We start from the raw sequence: 15,000 nt of genomic DNA on the forward strand, positions 1-15,000 counted from the left end.
CACTTAAATTATTTTGTCAGCATTTTCTTCATTTCCTTTTTTATATATCACAACTCGTGTTCCACATCTCCTTTTTTTAAATATATATATATATATATATATATATATATATATATATATATATATATATATATATATACATATATATATATATTTGTATGTATATATATAATTATATATCAAACACAACAGTGATACTTACAAATACTTATATATGTACATAATATATATATATATATATATATTTATATATAAATGCGTTTATATGCATTTTTATGAATGCATATACACTTATGTATGCAGATTGCTACATTTTTTGTGTGTACGTACACATGTCAATATCTATGTATGTATGTATGTATGTATGTATGTATGTGTCAACAAAATAATAGAGTTCTTTTCCTTGCACTGGGTCGTCCAGTTTACCTTGAAATCATCTACAGAAAGTGGGAATAACTAATTGTTACGTGAATCGTCCGAAATTGTATCGATGCTCAGTACGGTATGCAACATAAATAAACGAAAGTATAAGGATACATATATGTGTTTGTACGTGTATGTTGCTATTATACAAAATTGTCGTAAGTCCAAAAAGTGGGTTTTTCAGGAAACGGAAAAATGGTTTCACCATTCCATTTCTTTTTACGTTAGCAACAGTTTCCGCTTAACAATAATACTTTGTTGGGTACATAAAATCGTAATTCCTTGCATGTATGATATTTTTGTCGTATGTAAGACTTACTGCACTCTTGAAAATGCTAAACCATCGTACTACAATTTGACAATTTTCATATCTTGGCATCTGAAGCAGCGGGAGATACGATAGTTCAACCAAAAGAATCGGTTATTTCAAGCAAAAGCAAATATTGGAAAACAGCATTTGACCAAAGTTGGACTACGACAGATTAAAATAATAGCAACGGCATATATATATATATGTATATATATATATATATAATATAAATAATATGTATGTACATATATATGCACATATATATATATATACATACAAACATATATATATATATACATATATATGTATACATACTTACATATATATGTATATACATATGCATATATGGGTACAGGGTGTCATAAAACGTAAACAACATGAAATACGAAAACAGGGAATACGAAATTTTTTGCAGACAACGAAGGAAACAAATGGAAAACAAGACAAGTAACATAAAGAACGTCCTTTCATCAGTTGTCGGCTATTTTATCTATATATGTGTGTGTGTGTTTCTCTCTCTCTCTCTCTCTATATATATATAATATATATATATATATATATATATAGAGAGAGAGAGAGAGAGAGAGAGAGACTAAAGTATATGTGTATATATATTTCTATACATGTATGCACTCATTTGCAATGTATGAAATATAAATAGACATGTTTTTGTGTATGTATGTAGATATGTTTATATATATTTGTATATATACGTATATATATATATATATATATATATATATATATATATATATATATGAATAGAGAGAGTGATAAATAGATAGTTGCCTTTGGGAATGTGTGTGTTCGTGTGTAAGTGTGTTTGTACGTGTGTATGGGTGTGTGGATGCGTTTTTGCGTGTGTACGAATAAAAGTTTTATAATTAAACAAACATTTTTGCAAATATTCTGTGTCAGACTGAAAAGTTAATCAACTTTTATGCTTAGAGGTGTTTCAGTATGGACAAAGAATACCTTTATGTTTTAAATGTTCTTTGAGTTAGGTTGCGTCTACTCGAACATTTTAAATCTCATACTAATGGATTGAGACAATGATTTAAAAATAAAATGCAAGGAAGTCAATTGGGCAAGCTAAGTGCATCACCAGATACTATTCAATTTGTTATCGTTCATTTACTTTTGATCTATTGCCATCCATGTTGAAGGTGTCTGGCATTTATATCAAGGCAGAGTAATACCGCAATGGTCATAAACTTAGAGTATACTGAACTGTTTGAATATCTAAATAATGAGTTTAAAGACAGAACAATAGTCAATTTTTCATTGCTTCCTAGTGTTGGTACAAGTGGTCACTATATGTGTGATACTTAGTTCATGGAGCCTGGAACATATACCATCAGCTTTAATAATTCTACTAATTCGACCAATCAACATCTGTCAACTGGATTCATTATGAAATCAGAAAAGATTAAAGGCAATGTTAAATCTAATAAATTCAACGTGAAAGCCATAAAACGCCTAACATCGTAGTTTTATGCAGTGCAAGAGGAATAAGTCTAGAGGACGGACATGTTCCCGTCCAAGAAGCACACTTTAGTATATCCGACTTCTAAATATCAAGGGCCGTTGACATCTAGTATTTGCACTATCATAGCTAATATTCTGTGAGTTGCCACTAGCTGCAGACATGACACACTTTTAGCTGAATGGACTGGAGGACGACGAAATGATGTCCAAGAACACAAACAGGAATCGAAATCGTTTCTTCGATACCAGCACGATAACAATTATTACGCTTAATGGTGTTGCTAAGCTTGTAGCTGGAGATTTGTACACTAAACTGAAGTTTACGAGCTCTAGAGGATACTAACTGTTTGCTATAGAAGCACAAGACCAAATGTTTTGACGGATAGTTTGTTATATATATATATTTTTTTGTGTGTATGTATGTCTTACTTCATGCTCTTGGTCATTTGCCACCATTTTAGCCATGTGTATTTTACATAAATTGCCACAATGATAGACATTTGAATGACTTGACTCCAGTATGTATTCTGTATATTTTAAGAAGTATGCAAATGTAATTTTTTAAAAGTATGCATTTAATTTCAAATGCAGCGTGATGAATATTAATATTTTAGATATTTACGCGGATGCCCGAAATTTGAAGTCAGTGTACAGCCTTCAGCAAAGCAATACCTTAATCTTAAACTTGTAGAGCTTGTCCCACATTTCTACAAAAGTTTTGTAATCGATTACATCGATTGCATTGTATGACTGTTCCTTATCCACCATTCCTTCGCAACACTTCCCTTGACTTGGTGGCAATTCTTTGCAATTAAATGAATCCGAATGCTAAATTCCCTAGTGTTAGTTATTCAATATTCTCTACATTCATTTCCTTTAATTCCTTATCACAAGATGCTTTTATGTAAAAACATCTTTCAATTTTTATATGCGTTAGCACAATAATACCGGGAAACTTATGTTCATGCCACATATCTGTCCTTTTTTACTATGGCCAAACACTTCCACAACATATCTTCCGATACATTTTGCCTGGGCTAATTTATTGTATTCATTTATCAGATGTGCTACACAATCGCTCTTTCTATGTTGCAGATTGTACAGCGTGCAGATACAGTGGATTTGTCTTTTATGTACTTTGATACAGGGCATTCTAAAATCTTTTTCTTGTGATTCAGATGCTAATTAATATTTATCAACATCCATAAGCTTATACCTTTACCTACTAGTAATCTAAATTTCAAATGTCTTCTTTTCAGTTGACCACTGCACACTGGAATCTCTCAGAGAACGACAGAACGAATTTATTCCATGATTTATCAAAAAACACTTTATTCCTACCCGCATAACATTCACTCTCTGTTAACATTGATCTATAGATGTTTATAAATAAATCGATAAGATACCAACATTTTGGATGATGTTTGGAATGGGTGGCTATTTTGATTTGCATGAATTGATTTTCATTTTTATTTTTTTATCGTCTTTTTTGATAATTTTATCTACATGACACTTTGAAGCATTACTGCCCCACTTTCGATTTTCAATGTAAAATTCTTCATATACATATCGACTCCTTTTCAGAATGGAATGGGATGAAAGGGTTCCCATTTAAATTGGATTGATTGGAAATCGAATGTACCATGTAACTATGAAAAATATAAGCTTCTATTTCTTTTCCTCTTTTGAGTTCAAATACTGCCGAGAATTATTTTTCATTCATACTTCTGAGGAGTGATAAAATAAATACCAGTCAATTACTATGGTACATTCACTCGGGTATATCCGTCCACCGACTTCCACCTGGATTGGTAGATTCGCATGAACAACAGAAGAAATGTCTTGCGATATTGTTTCTGAGTTCAAACTCTGTTGAGATTAACTTAGACTTTCAACTTTTCCTTGTCAATAAAATAAAATAAAGAAACAATCTAATACTTGGGCTAATGTTATCGACTAACTTATGTCACCAGTAAAAAGAAACTGACTTTTTGGTTAAAATTGGAACAAAGGGCGGCGATCTGGCAGAATCCGTTAAATTGTTGTAATAAAAATGTCTCCATGTATTTTTGACACAACTTTACATTTTCAGTTCAAATCGCACCGAGGCCAACTTTGTTACTAAGTACCTGTCAAGTACTGATGTCGATGGTGTCGACTAACCCCCTCCCCTCAAAATTACAGGCTTGAACTAGATAATAAATTATAATTATAATTATATGTAACTGCAGTAGTGAGAAGTTTTAGGAATATCGTGTCGTTCCAAAGGCAAATGCCACCTGTTTAGCGACTGTTTCCAACAACTATGAGGTATATGTGAAGTTATACGGAATAAACCATCATTGACAAATCTAAGGAATTCAATCAAGCGCTGAATATTGGCAGAGTTGTTAGGCCATCAGAGAAGAGACATGAAGAGAGTTGATCCGGAATTTTCTTGCTGTGATATCTCCTTGGACAACATCAGTATCGTACAGAAAAGAAATTTACACTCATGAAAAATCACTTGTTTCCACAATATGAAATTTGCCCAGGGCTCTGCATACAAACAAATACATGGTTAACCCTGACCGAGGGCGACCTCACACACACTCAAACATATGCATACACACTCACAAATACAAAACACGCATAAACAAACATAGACAAACACACATCGTAAATGTGTCATTGTAACCATTTATAGATCGTCATAACATTTTCTGTTCATTATATTGAATATTTCGTTTATACATTCCATTTCATTCATATATTTTTTCATTAAGTTTAAAAACGTCGGTTCCATTTTACAATTCGTCCAGTAAGGTTTTAAAGAGTGAGTAAATTCTGGGAGATATCTTTATTGCTGCTATTATTCATGTTTGGTAGAATGATGGTAGATTGACAAAATCGGTTTAGTACCGGATAAAATATAGCAAAAGTATGGTGGGCAGTAGAATCGAGAAAGCGGTAGATGGTAGTACTTGTTCTACGTATTTACACACTTTGAAGTACTGATTTCAAATGCTATCGATATCAATTTTGCTTTTATCATTTTAGAATCTATAAAGCAATATATCAAATGATTGTGTTGATTAATTTAATGAAAACCTTTTGTCAAAGTTACAAATAGTGGTATTATTGAATAGCACCGTAATGTAGGTGGCTAGTTCACGATGCCAATGAAGCAAATCATCACTTGAATCAAACTCCTATATGTTTGTACGCTGTTGTTAGAAGAGAGTAATGGCGTTATTAGTCAGGCTCTATTATGACGACCGGAATGAGCAAAATGTCAAGATAAATGATTTTTTATTAATTTCTGGTTGTTACACAAGCTACAACTTGTTTCATTCGTTACATTTTATATCAATATTTAACACGGCGTGTCACAGTTAACAACCGATCAGCATTTGTTTTTTTACTTTCTCATTAAGTCATCAATTTGGTTAACAGACTGCTAACAGTAAAACGATAACTATAATATACAGAGCAAATATAAAACATGGGTAACGAAACAAACATAAAATATTTACATTCTCTTGCGTTTGTTGATAAATTTATATGTCGTCTACTATCTATAATTGATAAACATGAGACAGTATCTCGTAAGCACAATATATCTTTTCCGTTAATATTTATACCCATTAAAGGACCTACTCCAGTGGGAGCGAACAAATGACGATGTTCAACAAATCGGCGTAATCACCCATACGCATTTTGCTCTCACCACTTTTATCTGCGTTGCCCGTACACGATGTCACTTTACTCCCACGAATATGGCCCCTTTAAGGAATATAGCTAGACAGTTTTTTACGCACAAGTCAGCGATGCAAATGCCCTGGTTTCCACTTGCACGCGAGAACGCTTGCTCACGCCTACATTTGCAAAGATGAATAATAACGACTTCATATTTATATATGATACAATAGGTGCCCATCATGTATGCATACGTATGTATATATATAACTATATATAATATATATATATATATATAATATATATATATATATATATTATATATATATATATATAATATATATATATATATATATAACTATATATATATATATATATTATATATATATATATACTTACATATATATACAACGGTGCATGAATATGTGTATATATATATATATACATATACATGTGTGTATATGTATATAGAGAGATAAATTCAAAAATCATATATATATTTTTCATTTTTAAATGCACAAATCCATATGCGGGGTTAGTGCATGTATAAGCTTTGTAGATTTTCTCAGAGTAGGGGCATTTAACATTTAACATTTGGAATCCAACAGGAATATTTACACAGTTTCGATGCAACGTCGGAAGCCATTGAATTCCATGTCTGTGTTTTAGTCTTAATCTCACGTTGTATTACAATTAATAAATTGTTGCTTATCTTTGAAGAACAAGGGCGAGCACATCCTCCCTCGTTTAAATTATGCTTGTAAAATTCAAATGGTAAATATATAGCCGTTGCACTAGCAGAGTGTTTTCGTTCGTATCGTTGTTAACCTGGGTGTTATTGTTCCTGCTGGTACTATTGTTATTTCTCATGCAATTCCATATGTCAGTATGTTACTGCCTCTTTTATTATCGTTATCGCTCTGACGTATTGTATTTGTTATTTTAGATATCGATCTTGTTCCGTGTCTTATAATCCTTGTCTTATCATCATCATCATTATCACCACCATCATCATCATCATCATCATCATCATCAACATTATTATCATCATCGTCATCATGAACACGATCATAAACATCATTATTGTTATTTTACGTTTATGGTAACCATAAAGCTCTCGGAATTCTTAAGAGACTCATCAGGATAATATTTATTCCAATGAGAATAGAATTTTAGAACGTTCGCATATGTTTCGTAATGCACGAGCCACTTAGTTGGTGCTATAGTTTTGAAAATATTGGGTTTTTCTAATTAAAATACGTCCACCGTCTTCCAATGCCGTCAAGGTCGACACGCCCTTCATTGTTTCGTGGGCGATATAATAAGTACCAGCTGATGTAAGCTACTAGACCTTTCTCAAAAGAATTCCAGGTAAAATGGAAGAATAGTTAAAATGACAAACAAAATGCTTGGCGGCATTTTATACGTCTTTACTATCTAAGTTCAAATTCCACCGAGGTCGAGGATGGTTTTCATTCTTCCGGGGTCGATGAAATAAGTACTGGTTGTGCACTGGGGTCGATGCGATCAAATAACACTTCCGTCCAAAATTCTAAGCCTTGTACTTTGTTACTGTTGTTGTTGTTGTTGGTGGTAGTGGTGCTGTTAGACAATCAGCAGAGCGCGTTACGATTTGAAATAGATTGTTTAATTAACGCTCCAAACCGTTAAATAAGCAATCTATTACAAATCGCATCGCGCGCTTCTTATTCTCTATTTACCTTCGTGAAGAATTTCTTCAATCTTTATAAATTATTTTTGTCATTATGATTATCCTCGCCGCCCTCCTTCAATCGGGTAGGCAAAGCAGTTTTCCATTGCCTGGTGGCTGTGGCGAAGGAGGGTCGTTGGTGGACAAGGCTGAAAGGCTTGACGACAGACACATTCTTCCTTAGCAGATCTCTCATTGAATTCTTCAAGGTTCACTTAGAAATGAAACTGATGGTGGAGAGAGAAGTGTTGTCCTCGTGAAAGTTTATTGTGAGGTGTGTGACAGTTGCGAAAATGGCAAGAGTGGATGGTACCTCTCTGAGTGTAGACCTGTGAGTCGGAGAGAGGGAATTGGAGAGGGCACTTGCTCTTGGTGTTCAGGGAAATCTCGAATAGTGGGGTTCCTCGATTATCCTTAAAGGACATTATGTATCATAAGGGCTGCATCTCTATCATCACTGCCTGTTTTTTTCTAGCTTTTGTATATAATGTATATCTTCCTTCCTTTTCATTATACACCGTGTATACTAGCTTTTTTTTGTTATTTATTCAGTTATTTTGTCATTGCACTATAAGTAAACTCCAACACTTTATGTCTGTCTTTGTATTATCTCCTTCATCCTTCGCCCTGGTGGCAAATAAATGAAATCTTTATTATTATTATTATTATTCAGTAGTTTTATTTTTATAGCATGCTTTCACTTCACTACCGAGCGCAGATCTGTGTGCCTTGGGTATGTGCTGTGATTTGTTGTGATGCTCTGATGGTTATTGCATGGAAAGTGTTTTGTGTAGGATGTGTGCAGTGCCTAGTAGTGCAATTTTCTGTATGTTATATGTGTTTGTAAGTCCTGGTGTTTTTGTTATGTATTTGTCTGAATATTTTTTTATCATGCCTAATGCACCTACTATGATAGGAATTGTTTCTGTTTTTAGATTCCACATTCTGGTTACCTCTATTTCCAGGTCTTTGTATTTTGAAAGTTTCTCCATTTCTTTTAGAGACACGTTGTCATCTGCCAGTATTGATACATCAATTAGAAAGCATTTTTTTTTCTTCTCTGACAACTATATCTGGTCTGCTGGCCTTAATTTCTATATCTGTGTGTATCGACATATCCCAGAGTATGGTTGCTTTCTCGTTTTCTGTGACCTTTTCTGGTGTGTGCCTATACCATTTTTTTCTGTTGTTATTCCATAATGTTGGCATAGCTTCCAGTGTATGTAGGTTCCAACTCTGTCATGTCTGTGAATATATTCTTTCTTAGCCAGGACTGGGCAGCCAGAGATAATATGATTTATTGTTTCTTGTCCATCTCCACATATTCTGCAGTTACTTGTTATATTTCTTTTCATTACATGTTTTTGGTAATTTCTGGTGGGGAAGCTTTGGTCGTGTGCTGCAATTAAAAATCCCTCTGTCTCTGCTTTGAGTCCTGAGCTTCTCAACCATTGCTGGGGTTTTTCTTTGTCTATTTCTTTTGCGTTTAGTTTAGTCCAGTATTTACCATGAAGGGGCTTTTCTTGCCATCGTTTTACCATGGTTCGTTGCTGTTTTATGTTTAGTTTGGATTTCATTTGTTTTATAGCTTTTGTTGTTTCATCTTCTTCTTCTTCATATTTATTAGGTGGTATGATTTCTTGTTTGTATTTTTTAGCTTCCTTAAATACTGAGAACAGTTTTTTGTTTTGCTCGTGTTTTGCCGCTATTTGTATCAGTTTTCCTTCCTTCTGAAGTAGATATTTTTGCAGTCCTATGGTGGTTATTTTATTGTAGTTTCCCAGCTGTATAAGGCCTCTACCACCTTCTATACGTTATTATTATTATTATTATTATTATTATTATTATTATTATTATTATTATTATTATTATTATTATTATTATTATCATTGTTATTATCATTGTTGTTGTTGTTGTTGTTGTTGTTATTATTATAATTATCATTATTGACATCATCGTGTATAGACGTTTACCGACGTCTTGGAGATGCTTCCATGAAAATGTATGTATTGTTGTAAGCATGTGTCTTTCGAATATTTTGATACCTTACTCATTAACCAGTGTTGAGGAAATGTTTGCCGTTTAGAAAAATACTTTTCTTATTGTCTTTAAATTGTTTTAAAATTTACTATTAATTTAATCTGGTTCAGATTTCAACTTCTGCAACAAGAACTGGTACGGAACAGCTCTGTTTGCACACTCGATGATAGCGGGAATTTTTCTTTAAATTTTAAAACGATCGCTAATAAACGGTAAACAAATGATAAATTAAATATAATTGCTTAAGTAGATCCAGTGGACATTTATATTTTAACAAATAATAAGCAATAACGGCAATTTTTCAAGTGATGCTAATTTTAAAGCATTGCTCGCTAAAGAACAGTTTTCGGACGACGGAAAGATCTTTGTGAGATTGCTAATTCCGAGAACGTACAAATGGGTGACTTACATCAGTTTCTCCGAAATCAGACGCGTCTACCATTATCTTCAAAATAATGTTACAAATTGTCCTAATCTACCTTTATTTCATTTGTTCTTTTAACCGCGGAAGGGTATATGGAATTATTTGCCTAATATAAAAACTTATAATGCGTTGAAGCACCACACATCTACCTATTGGCTTGCTCCGCTAAACTTCGAGCGACAGAATACAAAAATCATATTGTTCTCAACTTTGGGTCATGTATGTACGGGTATGTGATGAGCATAAATGTAACTATTTACAATACGTGGACAGGTGACATTCAAAGTTTCGTAGACACTATAAACCAAACATCTATTCCGGAGATGTACTCCATTCTGGAGTGAGAAACGAAACATAGCGATTAGATTGGGGATACAGGCTAGAAAGTTCAGTTGCTTTGCACGGGTAAGTAAGAGTGGCAATTTCGCGACTTTGAAAGCAGCAAAGCTAGAGAAATTGAGTGAAAAAATATTACAGACAACAACAGAGCCATATAAAAACATCCTCTCATCTGTTGGTTCTAGAATACCATAGGGGCCAGGTGCTAAGTAAGTAAAGGATAAATGAGAAATGAAAGGTAAGCTCTAACCCACCAAAGTCACACAAGGCTGATAACGAAGAGATAGTCTCCATTTCCGATTACATGGAATGTAAGACCCTTCAAAGAACCAGCGCAGAACTTATAGATCCTAATGTCCGTTCGAACAGAACAGCCATGTTGAAGTGGCAACAAACATTACCTGTATGTATGCATGTATATATATATATATATATATATATATATATATATAGTGATGGTGCATTCTGTTACGAACGCAGTAGAGTACGGTATAAACCTCGCCCACCTTCAGATTTACCCTCTGCTAGCCAATAGTAGTATTATACGTATTTCCAAGTTTGCGTTTAGGCATCTGTCGTGTGTGTCCAATTTTTTCAATTATATATATAAATATATATAATATATACATATATATATATATATATATATATATATATATATATATATATTATATATATATATATATGTATATGTATGTAAATGTATGTATATGTATGTATATGTATGTATAGGTATGTATATGATGTATATGCATATATATATATATGTATATATATATATATATATATATATTATATATATATATATATTATATATATATATTATATATATATATATTTATATTTATAACAGAAGACTGAAAAACTCTAATTTTAATTCCAAGTTACAGGTGTTTTATTATAGGATAAGAGTTACAGTGGTATACATGAATGATGGTACATTTATAGAATCTCCTATATGTAATACTTCGGACAAAGTGTCAAAAAATGGTGTATTATTATTCAAATCTAATCACGTACCATTCTTCGTCTGAAGAATACATTAGTAGATTATATATAAGTGTGTCTTCTACATTTGTACCTTCGTGTTTGCTACACTGCAATGAAACACGTGTAACATGGAATTAAATATATACCAAATATTTTCCACTCTTTGTTTTAATTTGTAATTACTCTGCAAATAGGGTTCCACACAAATTTTAAATGCTCTGTATATATTATTGCAAATAAAACATCTACATACATATATTTCATTATAGGGAACATGCAGATAAGCTTCACGAGGACACAGTTTAGATTATAACGCTTTGTAATATATTCAGTGTTTATAATCTAACATATGCATATGTGTGTGTGTGAATATATATGCATACATACACGCACACACACGCACACACACACTCACACACACACACACACACACACACACACACACACACACACACACACATATATATATATATACTTATATATGTACGCACTCACATACACAGACATATATGTATATATGTACATATATATATATATGTATGTATGTATATGTACATATATATATACAAACACAGCCACATATGCACACACACATATACACACACGCACATATATACACGTATGGATATACGCATGTATTTATACATTACGATTTATCTGTATTTCTAGAATTTTTCAGCTTCTGATGTCTTAATATACATAATATATTTTCTATGCCCGTTTATACACACATATATACACGTTTATATACATATATTCCGTAGCCTCATTCTGGCACATTTTCCATTAATGAAAAGGACCCTTATGGAAAATATACTGAAAATATTCTTGTTATTACAATTATTATAGTTGCTCTTGTTGTTGATTTTGTTGTCCTTGTGGTAGTAGTCACTGCCATCGTTATCGTCGTCGTCATCATCATCATTATCATTATCGTCATTCATGTGTTAATTATTGTTTTGATTGACTCATTCTCTTCTTTTTTTCTTTTTCCTTTTGCATATTTATAACCATTGCTCGTGTTATAAGCTTGTGTATTTTCACCATACTATACTCAACACTGTTTATATTTTGCACTAATTATTAAGGTTGGTGATTTTCTTACTGCTTCAGTCTCCCTCCTTTGTTGATCATGTATTATATGTGTTTATCTTATAGACTGATATTTATTTTGTTTTATTTTCATGCACATTTCCTTGATAATATATTTGTGTTTTGAAATTTATCATCAGTCAGTTGATGCTAGAGTGTTTCAGTAAGATGATCACCGTTTAAATTGAAAATTTTCGTTTTTTTTTTATTTTTTAGTTTCAGTTTTGCTAAGTTGTAACTTTATTGCTGTTTGTCTGGCAGTTTTGCTGTGTTGTAACTGGAAGTTATTTAGCGCCTATTCTTCTTGTTAACTAACTGTGTTAACGAGATTTATACAAGAAATATATGGAAGGATTTAAGTGTAACGTCGTTAAAAGTTACAAGTACTGGAAGTTACATATATAACTCGTGTGCATTTCAGTATATAGAACGGTGTAGTGGAAGTAGTTCATGTAATACAATGCTGCATACAGTATAAAGTAAAAACGTAGAAAGATTATTGTTGTCCAGTGTAATGCATTGAAGAATGTATAATATAGAGATACCAAGGTTGAAAATGTTAGGGGAGTTGTGTATATTTTGTGGAGTCTATTGTAATGCATAAAGATTTTCCAATATTGTAATGCTTCTAGCAGATCCAGGTTGTTATCTCAAGGCTCAAACTATATTTCCCATATTCCAATATTTCCATTTTTAATATATATATTCATAGATATAATTTTTGGTATAGCACAGACTGTAGTAATTAATACTACTGTTCTAGTTGCCAGACTTATGTTGTTCTGAATGTTTCTTTATTTTCTTCACACACTTTAATTTATTATCGTCTGAGCTGTATAGTATTATGTTTTTTTTACAATTTTTCATGATTCATTCTCATGCATTTTATTATTTAATTGCGAGTTTCGTCCCAAAAGATATTATTGATGGGATAATTACTTACATTGGTTGCATATAATTTTTCGTTATTTACATTGTTTTTAGACTCCATGCCGCTTTTGTTATTGAAAACAAAAAAAGACAAAAATCTGATATTTGTGTTTACGGTAATATCTACAATTATAGTATATACAGCTGATACCGGATGCAAAAGTGATAATCTACGATTTTACGCGTCGAAACGTCACGAGATTGTGGAAAATGATTGGCGGAATGATTTCCAGAATGAAAAAAAGTGATTTTCATTCAGACATTTTACTCCTCTTTAGTTAGTATTACCAAATAATTATTTTCAAATATTTTTCAATATCCACTACCTTATAGTTGTGAGTGTGTGTATGTCCGTATTACGCAATGCTATATATATATATATATATACATATACATTAGTATATATACATTTATGTATATATATACTAATGTAGGTGTATATATATGTATATATTTGTATGCATATATACATATATTGAAAAGTATGTGTGCTTGTATATATATATATATATATATATATATATATATTATATATATATATATATACATTGATAGATGTTAGTATGTAGGTATTTGTGATATATGGATGTAAAGGCATATATTTTTGTCACAGTAAACGTACACATATAATTGCATATGATTCGATATATATACATATATACACATATATGCATAAACATACGCTTACAGTTAATGAACATATGTGTATGTGTGTGCGTGTGCATGTGTGAGTATGTTGGTGTATGGATGCATATTTTGCATATGTACATATATATATATATATTTAACATATATAGAGAGATAGATAGATATAGATATATAGATGTACGTATGTATATGCATATATATATGTATATATATATATATATATATATATATATATATAATATATATATATATACAATATATTTATCTTGTATATGTATCGCGTATATGAAAGTTCATATAATGCATGCATAGAGTTTACAGTTTTGCATGCATATGTATAATTACTTATGTATATATGTATATATATATACATACATATGTATCTATATATATGTATGTATATATACATATATATACGTATATGCATATATATGTATATATATACATACATATGTATGTATATACATACATAATATATTCGTATATATATATATATATATATTTATATATATATTGTGTGTATGTATATATTTACATATCTATATATGTATGTATGGTATGTATATACAATTTGCTTCAATATCAACCTTATGTGCGTTCAATAGAATAGTAATGCGTTATACCATAAACAAATATTATTTTCACACATACTATAACTTAATCCTAAAGACCTGCACCGTCATCATCTGTTACCAAAAGAGGCACAATGACCAAAATCCCAACGACTGTGCTGATTGTTATAAATAGGAAAGTCCAGAATAGTAATTTGTCAATGACGAGTGCCACTTGTTTCCATTCGTCCATAATTGCAGTTTGATTGTCTTCTTCGTCGCTTTTAGCAACCAGAAGCCTCAAATACTTGAGAGCCTCCTCTGAGAAAAATGATCGACGATCGTGCTCCGGAAGGTCACTCCCGTTGTCTCCGGC

The 15,000-nt window shown here is 31.8% G+C and overlaps 1 protein-coding gene and 1 long non-coding RNA gene across 2 annotated transcripts in view; one reads left to right on the top strand and one right to left on the bottom strand.

Annotated features, from left to right (window-relative positions):
- Positions 1 to 7,329: 7,329 nt before the first annotated feature.
- LOC118762442 overlaps positions 7,330 to 15,000 on the top strand; it is a 19,323-nt gene continuing 11,652 nt past the window's right edge. The window contains exons 1-2 of the long non-coding RNA XR_004998194.1: positions 7,330 to 7,460; positions 10,616 to 10,622. This is a non-coding gene — a long non-coding RNA (uncharacterized LOC118762442). The remainder of the gene's footprint in view (positions 7,461 to 10,615; positions 10,623 to 15,000) is intronic.
- The window catches only part of LOC115209448 (neuronal acetylcholine receptor subunit beta-4-like), an 81,711-nt gene continuing 81,314 nt past the window's right edge, over positions 14,604 to 15,000 (bottom strand). The window contains exon 4 of the mRNA XM_036500964.1: positions 14,604 to 15,000. This exon is cut by the window's right edge and continues 371 nt beyond it. Within this exon, the coding sequence (XP_036356857.1) occupies positions 14,737 to 15,000 (264 nt within the window). The 3' untranslated portion in view covers positions 14,604 to 14,736.

Source organism: Octopus sinensis, linkage group LG3 (assembly GCF_006345805.1).
Source record: "Octopus sinensis linkage group LG3, ASM634580v1, whole genome shotgun sequence".
NCBI lineage: Eukaryota > Metazoa > Mollusca > Cephalopoda > Octopoda > Octopodidae > Octopus > Octopus sinensis.